The following is a 20,302-nucleotide window of genomic DNA, read 5'->3' as shown; positions in this document are numbered from 1 at the left end:
ATTAGTTAATGGTTATTGGGACATCAGAAATATGTTTTGAAATGGAGAAATAAACAGCAACAGCAGAGATGTTATAATCCGGGCCCCAGGCTCTGTCGTAGCCGGCCGTGACCGGGAGACACATGGGGCGTCGCACAATTGGCCCAGTGTCGTCCAGGGTAGGGGAGGGAATGGCCGGCAGGGATGTAGCTCAGTTGGTAGAGCATGGTGTTTGCAACGCCAGGGTTGTGGGTTTGATTCCCACGGGGGTGTATGCACTCACTAACTGTAGGTCGCTCTGGATAAGAGCGTCTGCTAAATGACTAAAATGTAAATGTTTTCAACTCTGGCATATAAACCACAGGTAGAGGTGCAGGATAGGACAGCCTTTCTGTGGGGTGACATCATTTATACAGAAGCTGTCTCCTAGAGAAACTGGGGGAAAGAAGGGAGGCTGGTTAACATGAGAAACAATGAAATGCATCTATTAAAGATTTCAACAACAATGCAGAACATACTACTTTTTGAATAAGGTCATGGTTACCTTGGCGAACAGCCACATTGGCACTCTGCCTTGACAGCTGACTTTCCTGAGAGGATAAATAAAATATCAGAACTGAATACAAATTTACTGCTAAGTGGTCAATCAAAGATTAGACAAGTTTATTTTTTTCCTGTGAGACTAGACAAAGCAGAAACAAACCTTGATGAATTTGAACAAATCTGTTGTATTTCTCTCTCTAGACAGCAGACAGAGAAGAAAGCAATGTTAGAAAATGCAAGGAAATAAGACATACATTTTTAACAGTGTTTCTGTGGAAGACCCTTACCCAAGCAGGAGAGTGCTGATCAACATGCAGGCCGGACCAGGAGCCTGCAGCTTTCCTGACTGCTGCATCTGATGAGTGATGTTGGTGATGGGGGCTGTGGTGGGTCTGAGCCAGGCTGGCCTTGCGGGGGCTCCAGTTGTGGGAGTCGCAGGAGATGTCCCTCTGGGTGGAGGACAAATGGCTGTCTGAGCTGTTCTGGCACCTGAACATTTCTATCCTCTGGCGGAGGGATCCTGGGGAGTACACAAAGGAGCGATCCCTGAAGCGTTTGGACTCTGGGGACTGTTCCTGGACCAGCTCCCTGCAACGCTTCCTTATGACAGAGTGGTGAGGAGACAGGGCCAGGGCGGCCAGAGCAGAGGAGGAGGTTCCTCTGGTGGTCTCTGCTCTCCTCTCACACATGCGGCAGGAGGAGGAGGATTTGCCCTGACAGACAAGCTTGTGGTAGACCTTCTGGAAGTCCTTGTCAATCTGCTTAGCAGAGTTTCGTAAGAGACTGATAGATGGGGAGAAGGAATCCAGGGAACAGTGTCGCCGGAGCCTTGGCTGGCCTGCCCCAGACTCATGATTGGATGATGATCTAGACGATTGGAGTTTCAGCTGGGAGGGACTGCAGGAGTCCAGGTGGTGGGGCTTCCTGGGTGACATCAGAGGCCTATGAAGAGAGGAGGGTGAAGACGCAGGGGAAGATCTGGGCTCCACAGTGTTTCTCTGATGATATCCAGCAAAACCCGACTTGGGGCTTCTATGGTGGGCGTTAGATGCTGCACGCTGGCCGTCCCAGCTCAGCAGTCTGGCTCTGTAGGGACTCAGTGCTACTGGGGAGCGGTAGTCTGAAGACATGTTCATACTGACCACAGGGCATACTGCTGTGAAAAACCTCTGATGGGGAAGTGTGGGGAGGGCACACTTCCTTATAGATGGGCTGCTCAACCCTCTTGCTGTGAAGGGGCCTTCAGATCTTGCAGGACTGAAGACAAGGGTAGTATACCCAACCCTGGGGGGTGGGGAAGAGGGCATGGACACGATGAAGGTTTGGTTTAGGGGGGGCTCCTCTGGCTCAGGGCTCTCCTGTAGAGAGGAGTCTGCAGAGGAGAGAGCAGAGCAGGGAAGGGAGGCTGCAGAGGAGGGAGGAGAGGAGGCTGCAGAGGAGAGAGCAGAGAGAGGGGAGGAGGCTGCAGAGGAGAGAGGGGGGGAGGCAGGACTGGAGCCTGCAGAGGAGGGACGAGAGGAGAAGTCCATCACTAGAACAGGGCGGGGCGGTTGTCTGTTCCCTGAATCTGTCCCCTTCCTGGGGGACAGCCTCTCTGCTGGCCACTCCTGGAGGTTGACTTTGGTCTGTGGAGGAGGATGTGTGTGGGTTGTTGTCCTTTTGACGTTAAACTTAAGACTCTTGGGGTTAGTCACATTCAGTATGGTGTTCTGAGATGTTTGGAGGTTGGATTGGCCATTGTTGAGGGTAGTCTTTCTGTGAGCAGGTCTCAGGGTGATGTTGAAGGTGCTGTTATTGAGGTTTCTGTTAGAGAACCACCTGAGTCTGTGGTACCTCCTCAGCACCCCTACAGCCGCGTCGGACATATGCTGGCGCTGCCAGGCCTCTCCTACCTTGCTGAGCATGCTGGGATACAGGTCCAGTAGAGTGCTACATTGACTGCTCAGAGAGCACTCCAGCTCCTCATCCTGCTCCTCTGGCGCCCCCCACAGGCTACTCCTAGTCCCATTCATCTTGGAATTATCCACCCCTGATGGAGGCAATATAAACACAATTTATTAATCAGAAATGTGTAAATGAACATGAAAAATTGTTGTAATTGTATTTTATATGTTTACTTTGACATGCACAATACATAAGTCACTAGGGTTTATGTTCAAATAATTTACTTACAGTGGCTGTTCTCTGCAGCCTGCTGCATAACATAATCATTACTGTTGATAGTGACAGGACTCGCATCTACAGCACCCTCATCTACACAATCATTGTTGGGATCATCCTGGTGGTATGAGATGTCCATCTGTTGAAAAACATGAGAAGTACAGTAAGCTATAGTAATGTGGGCTGTTAACATCTGGTTGGACAACAGTCTCCAAACAGACAGATCTGTTCTGCCCACAATCAGTTGTCACCATGTGTACCTTGAAATCTCCAGTGGTGTCCTGTGGCCTGTGTATTTCAGAAACATCTGAAATAACAAAATATGTAACATGAATATACATTCAGATCAATTTAACAATTAAGGGCTCTATTCAATCCGCATTGCGGAAATTCAGCTTTACAGTGTGATTGAGATGTAAAGGCAATGTTCCCACTTTAGCGGAAATTACCTTTAATTTCCGATTGTCGGCTCAATCGGAAATGAACTTTACATTTCTATCGCAGAATCTGTAATGCTTCAGCTTTACAGATTGAATCGAGCCCCAAGTGCACATCTCACAGAGAAACAACGTGTTGTAGTTTCTACTTTTTACATTTTTTATTAACAAACAAAAGAGGAATACATTTAAATTTTAGTCATTTAGCAGACGCTCTTATCCAGAGCGACTTACATCCAGAGTGAGTGCATACATTTTCATACTGGCCCCCCGTGGGAAACGAACCCACAAACCTGGCGTTGCAAGCGCCATGCTCTACCAACTCAGCTACAGTCACATGCAAACAAGCATACATAGTTCTTACCTCCTAGTGACAGCTCTGCCAGGTTAGCATCATTCTAAAGAGGTGGAGTAAGAGGTGTGAGTGTGATCCAGAAACATAAGCGATTTCTCAGAAAAATGTAAAGTCTACATAAACAGAAAATGTACCACGTGGGTCTAAAATAATTAGCTACAGTACATAATGTCATATCTTACAAATCCAAGCTTTGATAGCTCCAACTCTGACTTGACCATGCATCCTCTCACTTCTTCTCCATCCAATTACAGGACACATGAAAAAACAATAAACATCAGGACATTGAGCCAACACTGTTGAGTGCAGAATTATTACTCATAAACATAAAACTAGCTACTGTATATCGTTGTTGACAAGACTAAACAATTCTTCAAGCACTGAGAAGCAGATAATGTGTGTAACCATAGCTAAGGATAATTAACTCCATCATCCATGGAGTTTAAGTATTCTTAGCTAACAAGTGTAACCATAAACGGACTGTTGTTTACCTTGGGGTGTTATGTCCTCCAGGTTCACCTCAGTCCCATTGTCATGCAGCTTTGAATACTGTTGTCGAGGAAGAAAGAGTAAATACTGTCACATTCTGAGGTTTCATCTCTGTTACAGGCCTAGTAGTACTGAGTGACACTGATGAGGGGGTGCATTGTTTGTGCATTTCGTCCCGTGGCCAAAGGGGGACAGTAAAAGTAGGCGGGAGAGACTACTACCTAACTTACAGTAGTACGATTTGAGTTAGCTGGGTTATTTTATTTTTATTTATTTCACCTTTATTTAACCAGGTAAGCCAGTTGAGAACAAGTTCTCATTTACAACTGCGACCTGGCCAAGATAAAGCAAAGCAGTGCGATAAAAACAACAACACAGAGTTACATATGGGGTCAAACAAAACATAAAGTCAAAAATACAACAGAAAATATACACTGCTCAAAAAAATTAAGGGAACACTTAAACAACACAATGTAACTCCAAGTCAATCACACTTCTGTGAAATCAAACTGTCCACTTAGGAAGCAACACTGATTGACAATTAATGTCACATGCTGTTGTGCAAATGGAATAGACAACAGGTGGAAATTATAGGCAATTAGCAAGACACCCCCAATAAAGGTCTGGTTTTGCAGGTGGTGACCACAGACCACTTCTCAGTTCCTATGCTTCCTGGCTGATGTTTTGGTCACTTTTGAATGATGGCGGTGCTTTCACTCTAGTGGTAGCATGAGACAGAGTCTACAACCCACACAAGTGGCTCAGGTAGTGCAGCTCATCCAGGATGGCACATCAATGCGAGCTGTGGCAAGAAGGTTTGCTGTGTCTGTCAGCGTAGTGTCCAGAGCATGGAGGCGCTACCAGGAGACAGGCCAGTACATCAGGAGACGTGGAGGAGGCCAACAACCCAGCAGCAGGACTGCTACCTCCGCCTTTGTGCAAGGAGGAGCACTGCCAGAGCCCTGCAAAATGACCTCCAGCAGGCCACAAATGTGCATGTGTCTACTCAAACGGTCAGAAACAGACTCCATGAGGGTGGTATGAGAGCCCGACGTCCACAGGTGGGGGTTGTGCTTACAGCCCAACACTGTGCAGGACGTTTGGCATTTGCCAGAGAACACCAAGATTGGCAAATTCGCCACTGGCGCCCTGTGCTCTTCACAGATGAAAGCAGGTTCCCACTGAGCACGTGACAGAGTCTGGAGACGCCGTGGAGAACGTTCTGCTGCCTACAACATCCTCCAGCATGACCGGTTTGGCGGTGGGTCAGTCATGGTGTGGGGTGGCATTTCTTTGGGGGGCCGCACAGCCCTCCATGTGCTCGCCAGAGGTAGCCTGACTGCCATTAGGTACCGAGATGAGATCCTCAGACCCCTTGTGAGACCATATGCTGGTGCGGTTGGCCCTGGGTTCCTCCTAATGCAAGACAATGCTAGACCTCATGTGGCTGGAGTGTGTCAGCAGTTCCTGCAAGAGGAAGGCATTGATGCTATGGACTGGCCCGCCCGTTCCCCAGACCTGAATCCAATTGAGCACATCTGGGACATCATGTCTCGCTCCATCCACCAACGCCACGTTGCACCACAGACTGTCCAGGAGTTGGCAGATGCTTTAGTCCAGGTCTGGGAGGAGATCCCTCAGGAGATCATCCGCCACCTCATCAGGAGCATGCCCAGGCGTTGTAGGGAGGTCATACAGGCACGTGGAGGCCACACACACTACTGAGCCTCATTTTGACTTGTTTTAAGGACATTACATCAAAGTTGGATCAGCCTGTAGTGTGGTTTTCCACTTTAATTTTGAGGGTGACTCCAAATCCAGACCTCCATGGGTTGATACATTTGATTTCCATTGATAATTTTTGTGTGATTTTGTTGTCAGCACATTCAACTATGTAAAGAAAAAAGTATTTAATAAGATTATTTCATTCATTCAGATCTAGGATGTGTTATTTTAGTGTTCCCTTTACTTTTTTTGAGCAGTGTATATACAGTGTGTGCAAATGTAGCAAGTTATGGAGGTAAGGCAATAAACAGGCTATAGTGCAAAATAATTACAATTAGTATTAACACTGGAATGATAGATGTGCAAGATATGATGTGCAAATAGAGATACTGGGGTGCAAATGAGCTAAATAAATAACAATATGGGGATGAGGTAGTTGGGTGGGCTAATTTCAGATGGGCTTTGTACAGGTGCAGTGATCGGTAAGGTGCTCTGACAACTGATGCTTAAAGTTAGTGAGGGAGATAAGAGTCTCCAGCTTCAGAGATTTTTGCAATTCGTTCCAGTCATTGGCAGCAGAGAACTGGAAGGAATGGCGGCCAAAGGAGGTGTTGGCTTTGGGGATGACCAGTGAGATATACCTGCTGGAGCGCATACTACGGGTGGGTGGTGCTATGGTGACCAATGAGCTAAGATAAGGCGGGGATTTGCCTAACAGTGATTTATAGATGGCCTGGAGCCAGTGGGTTTGGCGACGAATATGTAGTGAGGACCAGCCAACAAGAGCGTACAGGTCACAGTGGTGGGTAGTATATGGGGCTTTGGTGACAAAACGGATGGCACTGTGATAGACTACATCCATTTTGCTGAGTAGAGTGGTGGAGGCTATTTTGTAAATGACATCGCCGAAGTCAAGGATCGGTAGGATAGTCAGTTTTACGAGGGCATGTTTGGCAGCATGAGTGAAGGAGGCTTTGTTGCGAAATAGGAAGCCGATTCTAGATTTAACTTTGGATTGGAGATTCTTAATGTGAGTCTGGAAGGAGAGTTTACAGTCTAACCAGACACCTAGGTATTTGTAGTTGTCCACATACTCTAGGTCAGACCCGTCGAGAGTAGTGATTCTAGTCGGGTGGGCTGGTGCCAGCAGCGTTCGATTGAAGAGTATGCATTTAGTTGTACTAGTGTTTAAGAACAGTTGGAGGCTACTGAAGGAGTGTTGTATGGCATTGAAGCTCGTTTGGAGGTTAACAGTGTCCAATGAAGGGCCAGATGTATACAAAATGGTGTCGTCTGCGTAGAGGTGGATCTGAGAGTCATCAGCAGCAAGAGCGACATCATTGATATACACAGAGAAAAGAGTTAGATAACATCAATAGGGTGTCTTTGCTAATATGTTTGATTATCTAACGAAATCGTTAGAATAATACTAACTAGCTCGCTACAAAGCTAGCAGGCATCTGGCTACCACGGTTAGTTAGCTAGGTAACGTTAGCTATCAGCCCATTTTCCACATACCTTCTGAACGATTCGCTCCAAAGTATCACTGTAAATCTTGGCATTGTTCTTAAGCTTATTTTTGACGAAGTCATCCATGTTGTCAGGCAAAGTTTTTATCAATTAAACTATACATTTAAAGCATTTTATTCCCCTCATTCGTTTGATTCTCTTCGGGTCCAAGGCCGACGGACGTCTAATTTGAATCTCGAAAACCCGACGTAGGCAACAAGGGTCGGGTTTTCGAGACTAACCGACTTCGAACGCGACGTGAAAAAATTCAAACTTCCCGCAACAAAATACTAAAATATGATTGGATATTTCATGATGTGACGCAATATTTTCTACAAGTTGTCATCTTCCTGCGACCAAACGTTTTGCAACAATGAAAATATTGTTAGCTAGCTACTTGTAACATTAATTTGATAGTGAATGACTATACTTTAGATTTTCCGTGTTCACCCGGTGATGGCAACGAAAACGCTACAAGACATGGTGCTCGCAGCTGCCTCTTTGCATAGTGGCAAAATAGCTGTCACATTTGACAAGGGGACAACAAAAGAATGCTCTGTGTTGCTGTAACCTTATTACATTTTACATTTTTTACATTTTACGTCATTTAGCAGACGCACTTATCCAGAGCGACTTACAGTTAGTGAGTGCATACATTTTTCGAACTTGTTGCTCTTGGAAATGAATTAACATTTGTTCTACAGCAAAATACAAGAGCAATCGAATTATATTGTCTGCCAGATGTCAACCTGCCAGTGTGGATTCTGGGGTAAGTGTATTATTGTTAATGTCTCTCAACTGGGGGTTGATCCATTTTATCAGCTGTTTCATGCCAAAGATTAGTATTACCCAAGTCTACTGTAAGTTATATGCTTGGACTACTGTAAACAGCTCTCAAGGTGGTCCGCTGTCTGTCAGCATCCTCCAGGTACCTGCTGCATATGTACCACTGCACCCAGACCCCCCAGCACTTCTGTCTGCCCATGTCATGGAGCGGTGTGGGCTGAAGTACTGTGTTCTACAGAGTGACCTGTTGCAGGTAAAGAGCATTCACAGAGCATTATGATAGTGGTTTATATTATAACTGTGGTTTAAAATTATAATTACTTACTGACATGTTTCACCCTCTGACTATTTGACTTTATCTCTCTCTTTCCCCCCCCAAACAATTCAAGACTGCATTTTCCAACCTCATGTCTGTAGAGGTGTGTGCAGTGTGGTCTGCTCACAACCTAACCCTCATACTAATACAGCACAGTCCAATTGCAGCCCATGTCCAGGATGGGGTAATGGCCCAAAAAGGGGTACCAAATGCTGACCTCTTTACTCCTGCTGCAGTGAGAGTGCCAGCCAGGGGTCACTGGCGTTTATATTACACACATCTGGAACAACAGGTCTTCCCAAGAGATTGAGGGTACCACCCAAGTGTATAGTGCCTAATATACTGGTTTAGTTGGATTGGTGTGATGCATGTATTTCTGTATCTCAATGTCCATGTCACTGGTTGTATGTATTGAATTTCAGTGAATATTGTTTGTTAAACAGCATTCTGTCCTTATCTCTTCAGATCTCTGTTTCACATGACACAAGATGATGGGGTGTTCCTGGCCTCTCCCCTGACCTTTTAACCCTTCAATGGTGGAAATATTTCTGCCGTTATGGTCAGGGGCGCGCCGCCTCATCGTCCCCACGGTGATTAAGAAAATGCCCAACAGAATGGCTCGTGCTATTTAAGAAACACAAGACCACTGTTTTTAAGGTAAGTATGACCATGGGATGAGAGTAATTTATCAAGCCTTTTGTTGCTTTTTGTTGTAGCATGTGGTAATTTTGTGTCTTGTGTCCCTCCGGTGACTCCCACCCAGCTTGGACGTTTTGGCAGGCGTGTCCTGCAGGAAGAGGTCCACTCTGCTGGCTTCTCTCTGCATGTGTTAGCCCTGGGGGGGCGAGGCCTGTCCCTCCCCAGCCCTGCTCTGTAGCTGGAGGCAGCAGGGGAACTGCACTCACAACATCTATGGCAACACTGAGGTGTCCTGCTCGGCCGGCTGCTACAACTTCCCAGAGCGCCTTCTGCAGTCTACTGATGTGAGTCAGCCCTGAACCCTAAAACCCTGATCATGTAATTATAGCACTAGCTCTTCTGTTTCAGTGATATGGAGTTACCTTTTACCCAATTTATCCAATTGTTCTTGCATAATGTAGTTTTTGTGCACGCCTCACAGGACTGAATCCTCTGTGCAGCTTCGTCCTCCTCTGATGGAGACCACAATGGAAGTAAGAGATGAGGATGGCTGTGTCGTTACTCAGGGGGAAGAACAGGTGTTTGCAGGTGGGATGGACAGTGTGTCTTCTAGACCAGGGGTTCCCAAACTTTTTCACTCAGGCCCCCCTTCCAGCACTGGGGAACATCTCGCGCACCCTCCCCCCGCGCGCGCCACATACATTTCTATGGGCACAAGCACTGTTCATGACACAAACTGTTCACACCCCTCTTGTTGGTGGAGAGAACATTTTGCGGGTTTAAAGCTTATTTCCTGCAATTCTACACATTTTGTCATGGAGTGAAGAGAATTTAGCAGTTTTATAGCAAATTTTTTAGCAATTCTATACATTTTGCCATGCATAATGTGTATTCAGCTGATATTTGAGTGACTCAAACATTACTTCTAAATGGGCAAAAAACAAGCTAAAAAACATTAGCTGACATGGGCTAGTTGATATGGACATTTCTGGCAAGTTATAAATAGCTCTCTAAGGTATGCAATAACTGACATGACAAGAGGAACTGATGATGCACTACCTAATTTTGAAATTGCACCTTGTGCATTCCACTATTACAACTTTCAAGAGTAAGTTGAAAGCCGGACTGAGTTCCTTAAAAAAAAGGGAACTACTGTTCTAGACGATGAGGTGACTGTTGCTCCTGGTACGGTCTACAGGCGACTGGGTGCAGATTAGGGACACCTCTACAACCTGTGGAGGCGGGACCGACTGGTCAAACGCCATGTCATGTCGGGCACATATGACACATTTTCCTGTGGTGTCCCCACTTCCATTCATTGGTCTTTTAATCCTCCATATCCCCCTCTCCGGTTGTAACGAGTCTACCCCAGGTGGAGGCCTGTGCTGTGGCCGCCACCTGGTGGCCTTTGTCGTAGCCTGTTCTACATCACGGGACCGAAATGCAGCCCTTACCACCTTCCCTGTAGACCACCAGGTACAGCATCATGAAGAGACTGCCCCCTCGGCTAGAGGCCTACAGAAGGCAATTCCTCCACAGGTTGTGTCAGCTCCTACCCAGTCACAGCGTTCCAGACACACTAGTCCAGGTCCCGGCCCTGCCACTATCCTCACATAGTGAGTGACACTGCCCTGTAGCTGAACATCACTCCTAGACTCTACTGTAAATGCTGCATTCTAAAACATTTTCTATCAGGGTTTACCATTCATTTGACCATGGCAGTACTCTATATCTTGTATCTGGACTCTGGGTAAATTAAGTGCTGTGTTTCTTCAGGGAAAGTGTCTATGGGTGAATTTATGAAGATCTACCAGAGGCAGAGAGCTGGTTCAGAGTCCCATAGTGCACTGGGGGACATAGAGACACTGAAAGACTCCAGTCTCTGTGGAGGGTACAAGTCATTATGTTGTTCTATATCGTGGAGCTCCGCCCCATAGGGGAGCTCTGCTCCTAGTGGTTTACCCTCTGCCCTAAGGCAGCAACAGCCTGAAGCAAATTTATGCACACACCTGCAGCCAATGGGAGCACAGGTGTCCCTATAAGAGGGGACACATCCCCTCAATCAGCCTCCCTTTATCTTCAGCGACTGGACGACTAGACTGAAGAAGCCAAGAAGAGAAGAAGACTCAGGAAGAATTCGCCGTCGATGATCCAGCCATCGACGTCTTCTAAATGAGCACACCAGGAGAATTTCCACCCCCAAAAGCCCTTTTCAGGGCTCTGTGCCGATGTACCGCCATGACATCTGCGGATCCCCACGACCTTTGTTTCGTGTGTTTGGGGCCGCAGCATGCCAAGGAAGGAATCGGCAATCCCCCTAACTGCGCCCCCTGCGCCCTCCTTCCTATGAAGGAGAGGAAGCAGCGTTGGGCGTTCTTTAGGGAGGATATCCCCCTAGAGGATGTATTGTCTCTTCTCGCCTCTGCTTCAGAGGCGTCGTCGGACAGTGCTGGCTCAGGGGATGATAAGGAGGGAGACGCAGAGATGGATGTTCCAATGGAACAATCCGACCCTCTGGCGCCAACCTTCAAGACCCCCTTCCCTATGGGGAGTACGAGGTCTGAAGGCTCCTTATGCGATGACGACACGGGCTCTGTTACGTCAGCAGCCCTGTCCTTCGCAGCGGCCTCTCTGCGTTCGGACTTTCCCGAACTCATTGAGAAAGCCGCCAATCGACTAGAGATAGCGCTACCCCCAGCTCCCCCCCCTGTGGAGGTTGACTTGATGGAGGGCGGCCCCTACTCTAAACCAAGGAAGGCAGCTGAGCCGATGGCTCCGGCTATGCCTTCCCTTGGGAAATATGTCGAGGGCTCGTGGGACACACCCCTGGCGGCGCGTTCGCCGGCCAAGGTGTACATCCCATTCACGAGAGTGGCTGGACGTGAGTGGGCGGCTAAGGGAATCCCTAAGCTCGAGAGCGCCATGGCGGCGTATCTAGTGCCGGGTTCGAGTCCCTGGGCGGCCTCCAAGAAAGCCACCTTACCAGCACAAAAAGACAGACTCACAGCACAGCTGGCTGAGAAGTCTTTCACGCTGGGAGCCCAGGCTGTGTCAGCGGCTAACAACATCGCCCTCCTCGCGGCCTCCCTATCCCGTCTAACAACGGGTAGGTCAGAGTTGACCAGCGATGAGATTGAAGAGGCGTCCAGGATTTCTGGCGCTATTCTTCACTTGACACAGGCGTCAGCGATATGCGCAGGCCGGTCCATGGCCACCTCGGTGGTCATGGAACGTCACCTCTGGCTGTCAATGACAGCCATGAAGGAGACAGACAGGGCCTCGCTACTAAACGCTCCCGTCTCTAGCGAGGGCCTCTTTGGGGTCACCGTTAAAGAGGCGACGGAACGCTTTGGTAAGCTGGACGAGGAGAAAAAGCACCTGGCTAAACACCTGCCATTGGCAGGCAAGTTTAGCAGGGCCTCAACCAAACCGTCAACCTCCAACGCCCCCAGTAGAACTACAGGGAGGCGACGGGCCAGGCGACAGGCGCCTACCACCGACAGCAGGCGAGCGGGCTCGGCCCCTCCAGCGACGACGGTGGTGGCGACGATTCCGCAGGCGAGAGAGGTCGTCACGAAACTGTCCTGGCAACACCAGAAGGTCAGCCAGAAAAGACGGCACCAATGACGAGACGAGGGGGAGAGGACGGATGACGGCTCGGCGCAAGACGCGACAGAGCCCACTGTTCCCCCGCACCCTACTGTTCAGGGCATGGAGGGAAATGTTTATTGTTGTTGTGTGAATAAAGAGCTGGCTCTCACTGACATTGTCACAAAAGGGCCTGTCTTCCATGACACATTGCAGAGTACTTCACGTCCTATGAATTTCTCTCACCATCCTGAGTGTAGCTCAACCCACCAAGGGTGCGTAGTTGAACACACTCAGGAGAGGAAAGAGAAAAAGGTAGCAAGGCGTAGCCTTAGCTCACCTAATAAAGATATTTTACTACAGACTCCTAGGAGCTCTGTAGTAAAGGTCTCACATAGCAGGCAGCCGTCTCAGTCTAAATATGACATGAAGACGCAGCCGCTAGCTGGGAATGACGCCTTGCTTCAGGCTAACGCCTCAGCCAGCGCAGTTCAGACCCGTGCGACGTTCACGGAGGGCGGGAATACTAGAGTTACAGGTGTAACCAATGTATGGGCGCCCCCGGCTAATTCAGAACGTAACAATGCCCATTACTCTGAGTGCAGCTCACCACACCCAGAGTGTGCTGTTGAGCAGCTTCACGAGACCAGTGAAAAAGAGGTATTGTGGCGCCACCTTGTGGTACCAGTTAGAGACCACACTTTCCAGACTGTTGAGTACTGCAGTGGACGGATCTCATGACAAGCAGCAGTCTCAGTCAGACAATGACATGATGACGCAATTGCTATCCGGGGAGGGCGCTCTGCCTCAGGTTAATACCTCAGTCAGTGCAGCTCAAAACCGTGCTGCGTTCACGGAGGGCCGGAATACTAGAGTTACGGATGTAACTGACGTATCAAGGCCTCCGATTCCCTCAGAACGAGCTGATGTTTCCTCTCCCTTTCGAGGGGGGCCCGCCTTGGGCTATTCCACCAACCCAGTGCTGGGGAATAGCGGCGGCGAGGGACATAGAGGAATACAGGTCCTTCCTACTGGATGCACCACAGCTTCGTGCGCGCCCGCTTTCTCTGCATTGCTGGCAGTGGCAACGAAGCTGTACCCTCTCACGCTGGCTAGAACAGACGTTGCAGAAGGGTTATGCCCTCCAATTCCATCGAACCCCACCCCCGTTCAGGGGAGTGGTGGAGACGGTGATGAAAACGCCGGACAAAGTAGCCGCTCTGATGTCAGAGATTACGGAACTTTTGGCGAAGGAGGCGGTCACAGTAGTTCCCCGGGAGCAAAGGAACAAAGGGTTGTATTCGCCTTATTTCCTAGTGCCCAAAAAGACGGGGGGAGTGAGGCCGATTTTGGATTTACGCACTCTCAACGAGAGCATAACCAAACGACCCTTCCGAATGCTGACGACAAAACGTCTACTGGAATGTGTCCAGAAAGGAGACTTTTGTACAAGCATAGACCTAAAGGACGCGTACTTCCATGTGCCGATACAATCGCGTCACAGGAAGTTTCTGCGGTTCGCCTTTCAAGGGGGTGGCGTCACGAGTTCACGAGGATGCCATTCGGGTACGCCCTGGCACCTCGAACGTTTTCCAAATGTGTGGAGGCGGCATTGGAGCCGCTACGTCGTCAAGGGATAAGGCTATTAGCCTACCTAGACGACCTGCTGGTTCTCGCCCCGTCAGCAGAGCTGGCGTTCACTCACACAACACAGACAGTGATTCATCTCACGCGTCTGGGGTTCGCTGTGAATTGGAAAAAGAGTACACCCTGGCCCAGTCATCAGATTGTCTACCTGGGGCTACAGCTAGACACTGTAATGATGAGGGCTCGAATCTCGGACCCTCGAAGGGTAGCATTGTTGCTAGCCCTGAGGAAGTGCCGTCCGAATCACACAGTGACGGCGCTATCGATCATGTCACTTTTGGGTCTCATGTCGTCAGCCCACTCTGTGGTCCCGCTGGGACTTCTGCACATGCGCAGAATACAGCGATGGTTCGCCCAACTAAGACTAGACCCAGTGCGTCAACGTCATCGGTTGGTGGTGGTTCCTCTCTCGCTAAGAGCAGACCTGGACTATTGGAGGAACCCGAGCGTTCTCACGCACGGAGTCCCGATGGGCAAGGTGTCATCCTACATTCCAGTATTTACAGATGCTTCTCTGACTGGATGGGGAGGGACATGTCAGACTCAAGCGATAGGAGGTGTATGGCCTCAATCAGGTCGTCACATAAACCTCTTGGAGTTGGAAACGGTTCGACTGGTTTTGACCCACTTCGCGCCTACCCTTCGGGGTCGCGATGTGCTGGTCTGGTCAGACAACCGGACCACAGTGGCCCACATAAATCGCCAGGGAGGGGTCAGGTCACCTGCCCTCCACCGGGCGGCAGAGGAATTGTGGCTGTGGGCTCACAAGCACCTTCGCTCGTTGAGAGCAGCACACATTCCGGGCTACTTGAACGTAGGAGCAGACCTCATGTCAAGAGGGGGTCCTCGAGACGACGAGTGGTGTATGCATCCGGACATTGTTCTCCAAATTTGGGAACAGTTCGGGAGAGCCGAGGTGGATCTGTTCGTGTCACGCGTGAACGCGCAATGTCCCCTATAGTTCTCTCTGAGGGAACAGGACGAGCCACCACTGGGGAGAGACGCATTCGCGCACTACCCGTGGCCGAAAGTTCTCCTGTATGCATTCCCTCCGCTGTCTTGCATTCTCCCACTGCTAGCCAGGGTGAGGTCAGAGGAGCTGTCAGTGATACTGATAGCGCCCGATCGCCCGGGGGCTCCGTGGTTTGCGGAGATGAGTCAGATGTTGATTGCGCCACCTTGGCCAATTCCACATCGACGAGACGCGTTGACCCAGGCGGGAGGCTCGATAGGGCAGTGGCCCATAATCGGCCAACCACTGAAGGCTTGGCTCCTGAATGGGACTGGTTGAGGCGCCGTGGGTTATCTGATGCAGTGATCAGAACCATACAAGGTGCACGAGCCGGTTCCACTTCTAGGATGTATACCAGCAGATGGAACGTTTTTTCACGATGGTGTGACACACAGGGTGTGGACCCCATGAACTGTCAGGTGGAGAGTGTGCTCTCTTTTCTGCAGTTTATGTTTGATAAGCAGAAATCGCCCTCCACCATTTGGGTGTTTGCAGCGGCAATTTCAGCTGGTCATGAGGGGTTTGACGGAACAAACGTGTTCAGCCACCCGTTAGTGAAAAGTGTTTTATTGGGAACGCGGCGGCTTAGGCCAATGCCTAGAGCCACGCTGCCCCAGTGGGATTTGGCCTTGGTTCTCGAAGCGCTATGTAAGTCGCCGTTCGAGCCATTGAATCAAATACCCCTCAAGATGTTGTATATCAAGACGGCACTGTTGCTCGCCCTGTCGACGAGACCCGACTGCCTTGCCATTAATGGCGATCTGAGCAGAGCGGTGTTACGTCCTGACCCGGCGTTTGTGCCGAAGGTTATTAGCAGTGCATATAGATCACAGACCGTGGAGTTGTGGGCTTTTTCTCCCCCTCCTCATGGGGAGAGGAGTGAGGAAAAGCTTCATTGTCTGTGCCCAGTGCGCGCTTTGGCGTGTTACGTTGAGCGCACAGCAGCGATTAGGTCATCGCCTCAGCTGTTTGTGTGTCACGGTGCGGCTGCATTAGGTAGACCACTTTCAAAACAGCGATTGTCTCATTGGCTTTGTGAAGGTATTGAGACAGCTTACGAGGCAGCGGGGCGACAACTGCCTCAGGGTATCAGAGCTCACTCCACTCGTGGAGTAGCAGCTTCTACTGCCCTCTTCAGAGGAACAGGGGTAGAGGATATTTGTAGAGCAGCGTCATGGTCGACGCCGTCTCCATTTATCCGTTTCTATCTATTAGATATGCCTTCTAACTCTTTGGCTCGATCTGTACTCAGCGTGGCTGAAAGGAGATCTTGAGCAAGAAGGAGAGGAAAAAAGCAGGACTGTGGACATGGGTGTTCATCGGGTCCGCTTTTGTTAGGAAGACATATTATGGACAGACATGTTTTCTAACTCTTTGGCTCGGTCTGTACTCAGCAAGGCTGAAAGGAGATTTTGAGCCAGGAAGAGAGGATGAAGCAGGACTATGGGCAGGTTCCAATCAGGTCCGCTTTGGTTAGGAAAACATGTTTGTTGATAGATAGGCTTTCTAGCTCTCTGGCTCGATTGTACTCAGCATAGCTGAAGGGGAATCTTGAGCTGGAGGAGAGAGAAGCAGGACGATGGACACAGGTCTCTATCAGGTCCGCTTTGGATGGAAAGCATATCTTGTGGCATGTCTCTTGACTGACAGGGTCAGTATAGTAGAGACATGTATTGAATTGACAGAATGTGAGGTCATCTATCTGATGGTTCAGTTTAGTATGACTTATATTTTGTTCCTGCCTACTAATCTCTGGGTTCCATTGAGTGAGTGAGGTGGTCTACTGGGCACATAATGTAGAGTGACACTTGGTGTCATTCCGTTAGTGGTCGGTAGTGTTTTCACAGGATATTGAGGCACATCTATCTGCTAGTACAGATTAGTGTAGCTTCTATTCTGATGATCTGCCCACTAGTCATTGGCATTGCCATTGAACTAGATGGGGCGGGTCTTTAACCGATGACGCGGTATATTGTGACGCCCGGAGGGGTTTTTAGTTGCAGTACTGCGGGAATTGGTTGCGGCCATTGCTAGGCTTGACCTTTTCATTTTTTAATGGGAAGTGTTAGGCTCGGCAGGGAGTACATTTTGGAGCGCTACGCTCCGCCTTAAACCACTAGGAGCAGAGCTCCCCTATGGGGCGGAGCTCCACGATATAGAACGATTAGTTACAGGAGTGTAACTCCAGTTCTATGAGTGGAGCGGAGCCCCATAGGACTTAAGGCCCTGCCGACCCTCTCTAGTCTCGCTGAAGATAATGTCTCGGGAGGCTGATTGAGGGGATGTGTCCCCTCTTATAGGGACACCTGTGCTCCCATTGGCTGCAGGTGTGTGCATAAATTTGCTTCAGGCTGTTGCTGCCTTAGGGCAGAGGGTAAACCACTAGGAGCAGAGCTCCCCTATGGGGCTCCGCTCCACTCATAGAACTGGAGTTACACTCCGGTAACTAATCGTTTTATTATTGTCACATACAAGTCAGTATCCCTTTTACATCAAGAGTTTACATATTTGTACATTTATATTTGTGTATATCAGGAGACTTTAGGTCAGGCGGAGGATGAGACCATCCAGGAGGACTCCAACTTTAGTTTAGTGGAGGCGACTCATTGCAAGCCCTGCGTCTCTGTGATGACACCACCACCGCCGTAGGAGGGACTTCATCTGGGCTTCTGGAGGTTATACTGGACGGATCCTTCTCAGACGTCCTGTACCATGTTGCCACAGAAACACTGACTCTCCAGTTAGAGCACAGCTGGACGTCCCGTCCTGTGGCCAAGAAACATCCAGCAGACCCTGTCTCCTCAGCACAGCCCAAGAGACAGCTGTGGAGACGCCACTGGGAGTTGTCGTTTATTCTGTGAAGAAGGCTGTAAGATGTACAGTGGTAAAGAGACCAGGGGAGCTTGTAGAGATGGGTCATTCAGACCCTTTGAGGACCAATGAAAACTCAGACTCAGAGGGACCAATCATAAGAACAAGAAATACACTCACACAGGACAAAGGAGCCAATAAGAGCACATAATCCAGCCATTCCCAGACATTTGGTTCCAATAAGAGGACAGAACACAACCATTCCTAGGCAGTGGAAACCAATGAGCCCAGTGCTAGCAGTGTTATCCCTCCCCTTAGAGAGGCTAGTGGTCTGGGGCTGAGGGGGAGCTGGCAGTCAGACACAGAGAGGTTTGTGGACGCCTCTCCAGTCCTGTTCATTGGCTCCCATTCCCACAGGATGCAGGCCCTGGACCTGGCCACCGGGGGGCTGCTGTGGGAGAGGGTCTCGGGACAGGATCGAGTCCTCTGCTGCTGTGTCCGGATGTGGAAGACTCATCGTGGTTGGTCTGTATCCACATAAAGCATCTGTTATTTGGTTATGTTTAATTTTGTTTTCTATTCTATGTCTATTCTACAGTGTATATTGAGGATATATACTGTGTGTTAACTGTGTTTAATCTCAGGGTGCTATGATGGTTGTGTGTGTTTCCTGTGTTTGGAGTCTGGGAAGACACAGTGGGTGTTTGAGACTGGAGATGCTGTGAAGAGCTGTCCTACTGTGGATGGCCACGTCTATGCCCTCGACTCACAGGTGTGTGTGTGTGTGTGTGTGCATACCTTTCTTTCAAGTGTAAATCTTGCATCACATGCTCAACACTGTATAATTGTGTGTGTGTATTCTAGGTTTGGCAGTGTGTGTGGAAGCACCACTGTGGGAGTGGATTGGTGTTCTCCTCACCCTGTCTCCATCCCTCTCTAACAGCATTGTGTCACCACCCTTGGTGAAACTTCCTCTGTCTCCATCCTGTGAGTGTCCATGCCTCCTTGGCTGCAAAAATCACAGATGCTTGCACTTATGAGTGAATGAGAAAAGATTCAAACTCTTTTTCTGTTTCAGGACACTGGTATTGTCCTGTGGATGTATTCCAGGAAGACTACGTTTTTCTCCATCCCAAGCTGCTCCATTGGAAACATAATCATCGGCTCTGTGAATGGAAACATCTGCTGCCTCAGCCACACAGGAAAATGGTGAGAGGAAGAACAGGCACTAATATAATGTCCATTTAGTCTTTCTCTTTAACATCTTCATTTTCACCAAGTAACAATTGATATTGCTCACTTATGTGTTTCATCTTTAATACTGTGTGTTTTCTGCAGCTGTGGCAGTATGTGACCAAGTGACTAGTCTTCTCATCCCCCTGCATCACACCAGACAAGCAGAGCGTTGTGTGTGGGTCACATGACGGGTGTGTGTACTGTCTGAATTGTGCTACCAGAGGGTGTACTCCAGCCCATGTGTGTTTGAGGGGTCAGCCTGGGGTTTGGAGGGTACATTGGTGGACGTGGTCTCCACAGATGGGACCCTGTGTGTTCTGGCAGGAAAGAATGGAACTCTGAGAGCCTCTCTCTCTGCCCAGGGGGCTCTTCTCCTCTCCTGTGGTGTGGCAGCGCTCCTGGTGGTCGGATGACGCAATGACTTTGTGTACTGTGTGGAGCCGACAGATGAGCTCAAATAGATTCCTGAGATGACATCATGTATTTTTGTACTATATTATAATATTAAAGAATAATATAGGAAACAAATGTAAGTATTGATACTAATTTGGAGGAGGAATATGACTTGAGGCTTTGAGTTCAGACATCAGTATTTAATTTATAATTCATAACATTTGCATCACTTTAAGATGTTCTCATGAATACCTTTTAAGTGGGACAAAAAAGTGCAATTATTACCCAAATAATGTCTTCCATACAACACTGTGTACACTACACTATTGCACACGACCAAAGGTAAACAAAATAATAATGACAAAGTGACTGAGCCTTAGGGGCTTCTTTCTGACCAATGTCCTGGTAAAACCGCCTCTAACATACATACATACATACATACTTACATCCATACAGATCATTACATTGAGTAGTGAGAGGAAGAATGCTGGCAGAAATATCCATATGATGTCAGTCACCAACAGACAGCCCAGCAGAGGTTCTCACAGCAGGGCTGATTGGTTCAAATCACATTGAGGTAAATTAAGAGGATGTGATATAGCTTAACTTGTCCCATGATGGGATTCAGAGAATGTGACTTTCCAAATGCTGGAGGACCATGTAAAGGCCTTATTATG

The 20,302-nt window shown here is 48.8% G+C and overlaps 2 protein-coding genes across 2 annotated transcripts; one reads left to right on the top strand and one right to left on the bottom strand.

Moving 5' to 3' along the window:
• Positions 1–250: 250 nt before the first annotated feature.
• Positions 251–7,435, bottom strand: LOC121533953. The gene is made up of 10 exons (XM_041840346.2): positions 7,207–7,435; positions 3,966–4,023; positions 3,657–3,709; positions 3,484–3,517; positions 2,943–2,989; positions 2,695–2,821; positions 810–2,551; positions 683–719; positions 524–569; positions 251–414 (listed from the first exon to the last, which is right to left on the bottom strand). The coding sequence occupies exons 1-10, from the start codon at positions 7,282–7,284 to the stop codon at positions 384–386; spliced, it is 2,253 nt and encodes a 750-aa protein (XP_041696280.1). The 5' UTR covers positions 7,285–7,435; the 3' UTR covers positions 251–383.
• Positions 7,436–8,832: 1,397 nt separating this feature from the next.
• LOC121532977 (beta-alanine-activating enzyme) lies at positions 8,833–19,756 on the top strand. Its single transcript, XM_045205830.1, is given in 9 exon segments — positions 8,833–8,889; positions 9,063–9,137; positions 9,139–9,282; positions 9,439–9,516; positions 18,414–18,521; positions 18,679–18,768; positions 18,861–18,983; positions 19,075–19,205; positions 19,335–19,756. Coding segments are annotated over 7 exon segments (654 nt in total). The 3' UTR covers positions 18,963–18,983; positions 19,075–19,205; positions 19,335–19,756.
• Positions 19,757–20,302: the final 546 nt, after the last annotated feature.

The sequence above is a fragment of the Coregonus clupeaformis genome, chromosome 20 (assembly GCF_020615455.1).
Source record: "Coregonus clupeaformis isolate EN_2021a chromosome 20, ASM2061545v1, whole genome shotgun sequence".
Lineage (NCBI taxonomy): Eukaryota > Metazoa > Chordata > Actinopteri > Salmoniformes > Salmonidae > Coregonus > Coregonus clupeaformis.
The sequence above is the reverse complement of the archived record's forward strand: the minus strand, read 5'-3'. Positions and strand labels throughout refer to the sequence as shown.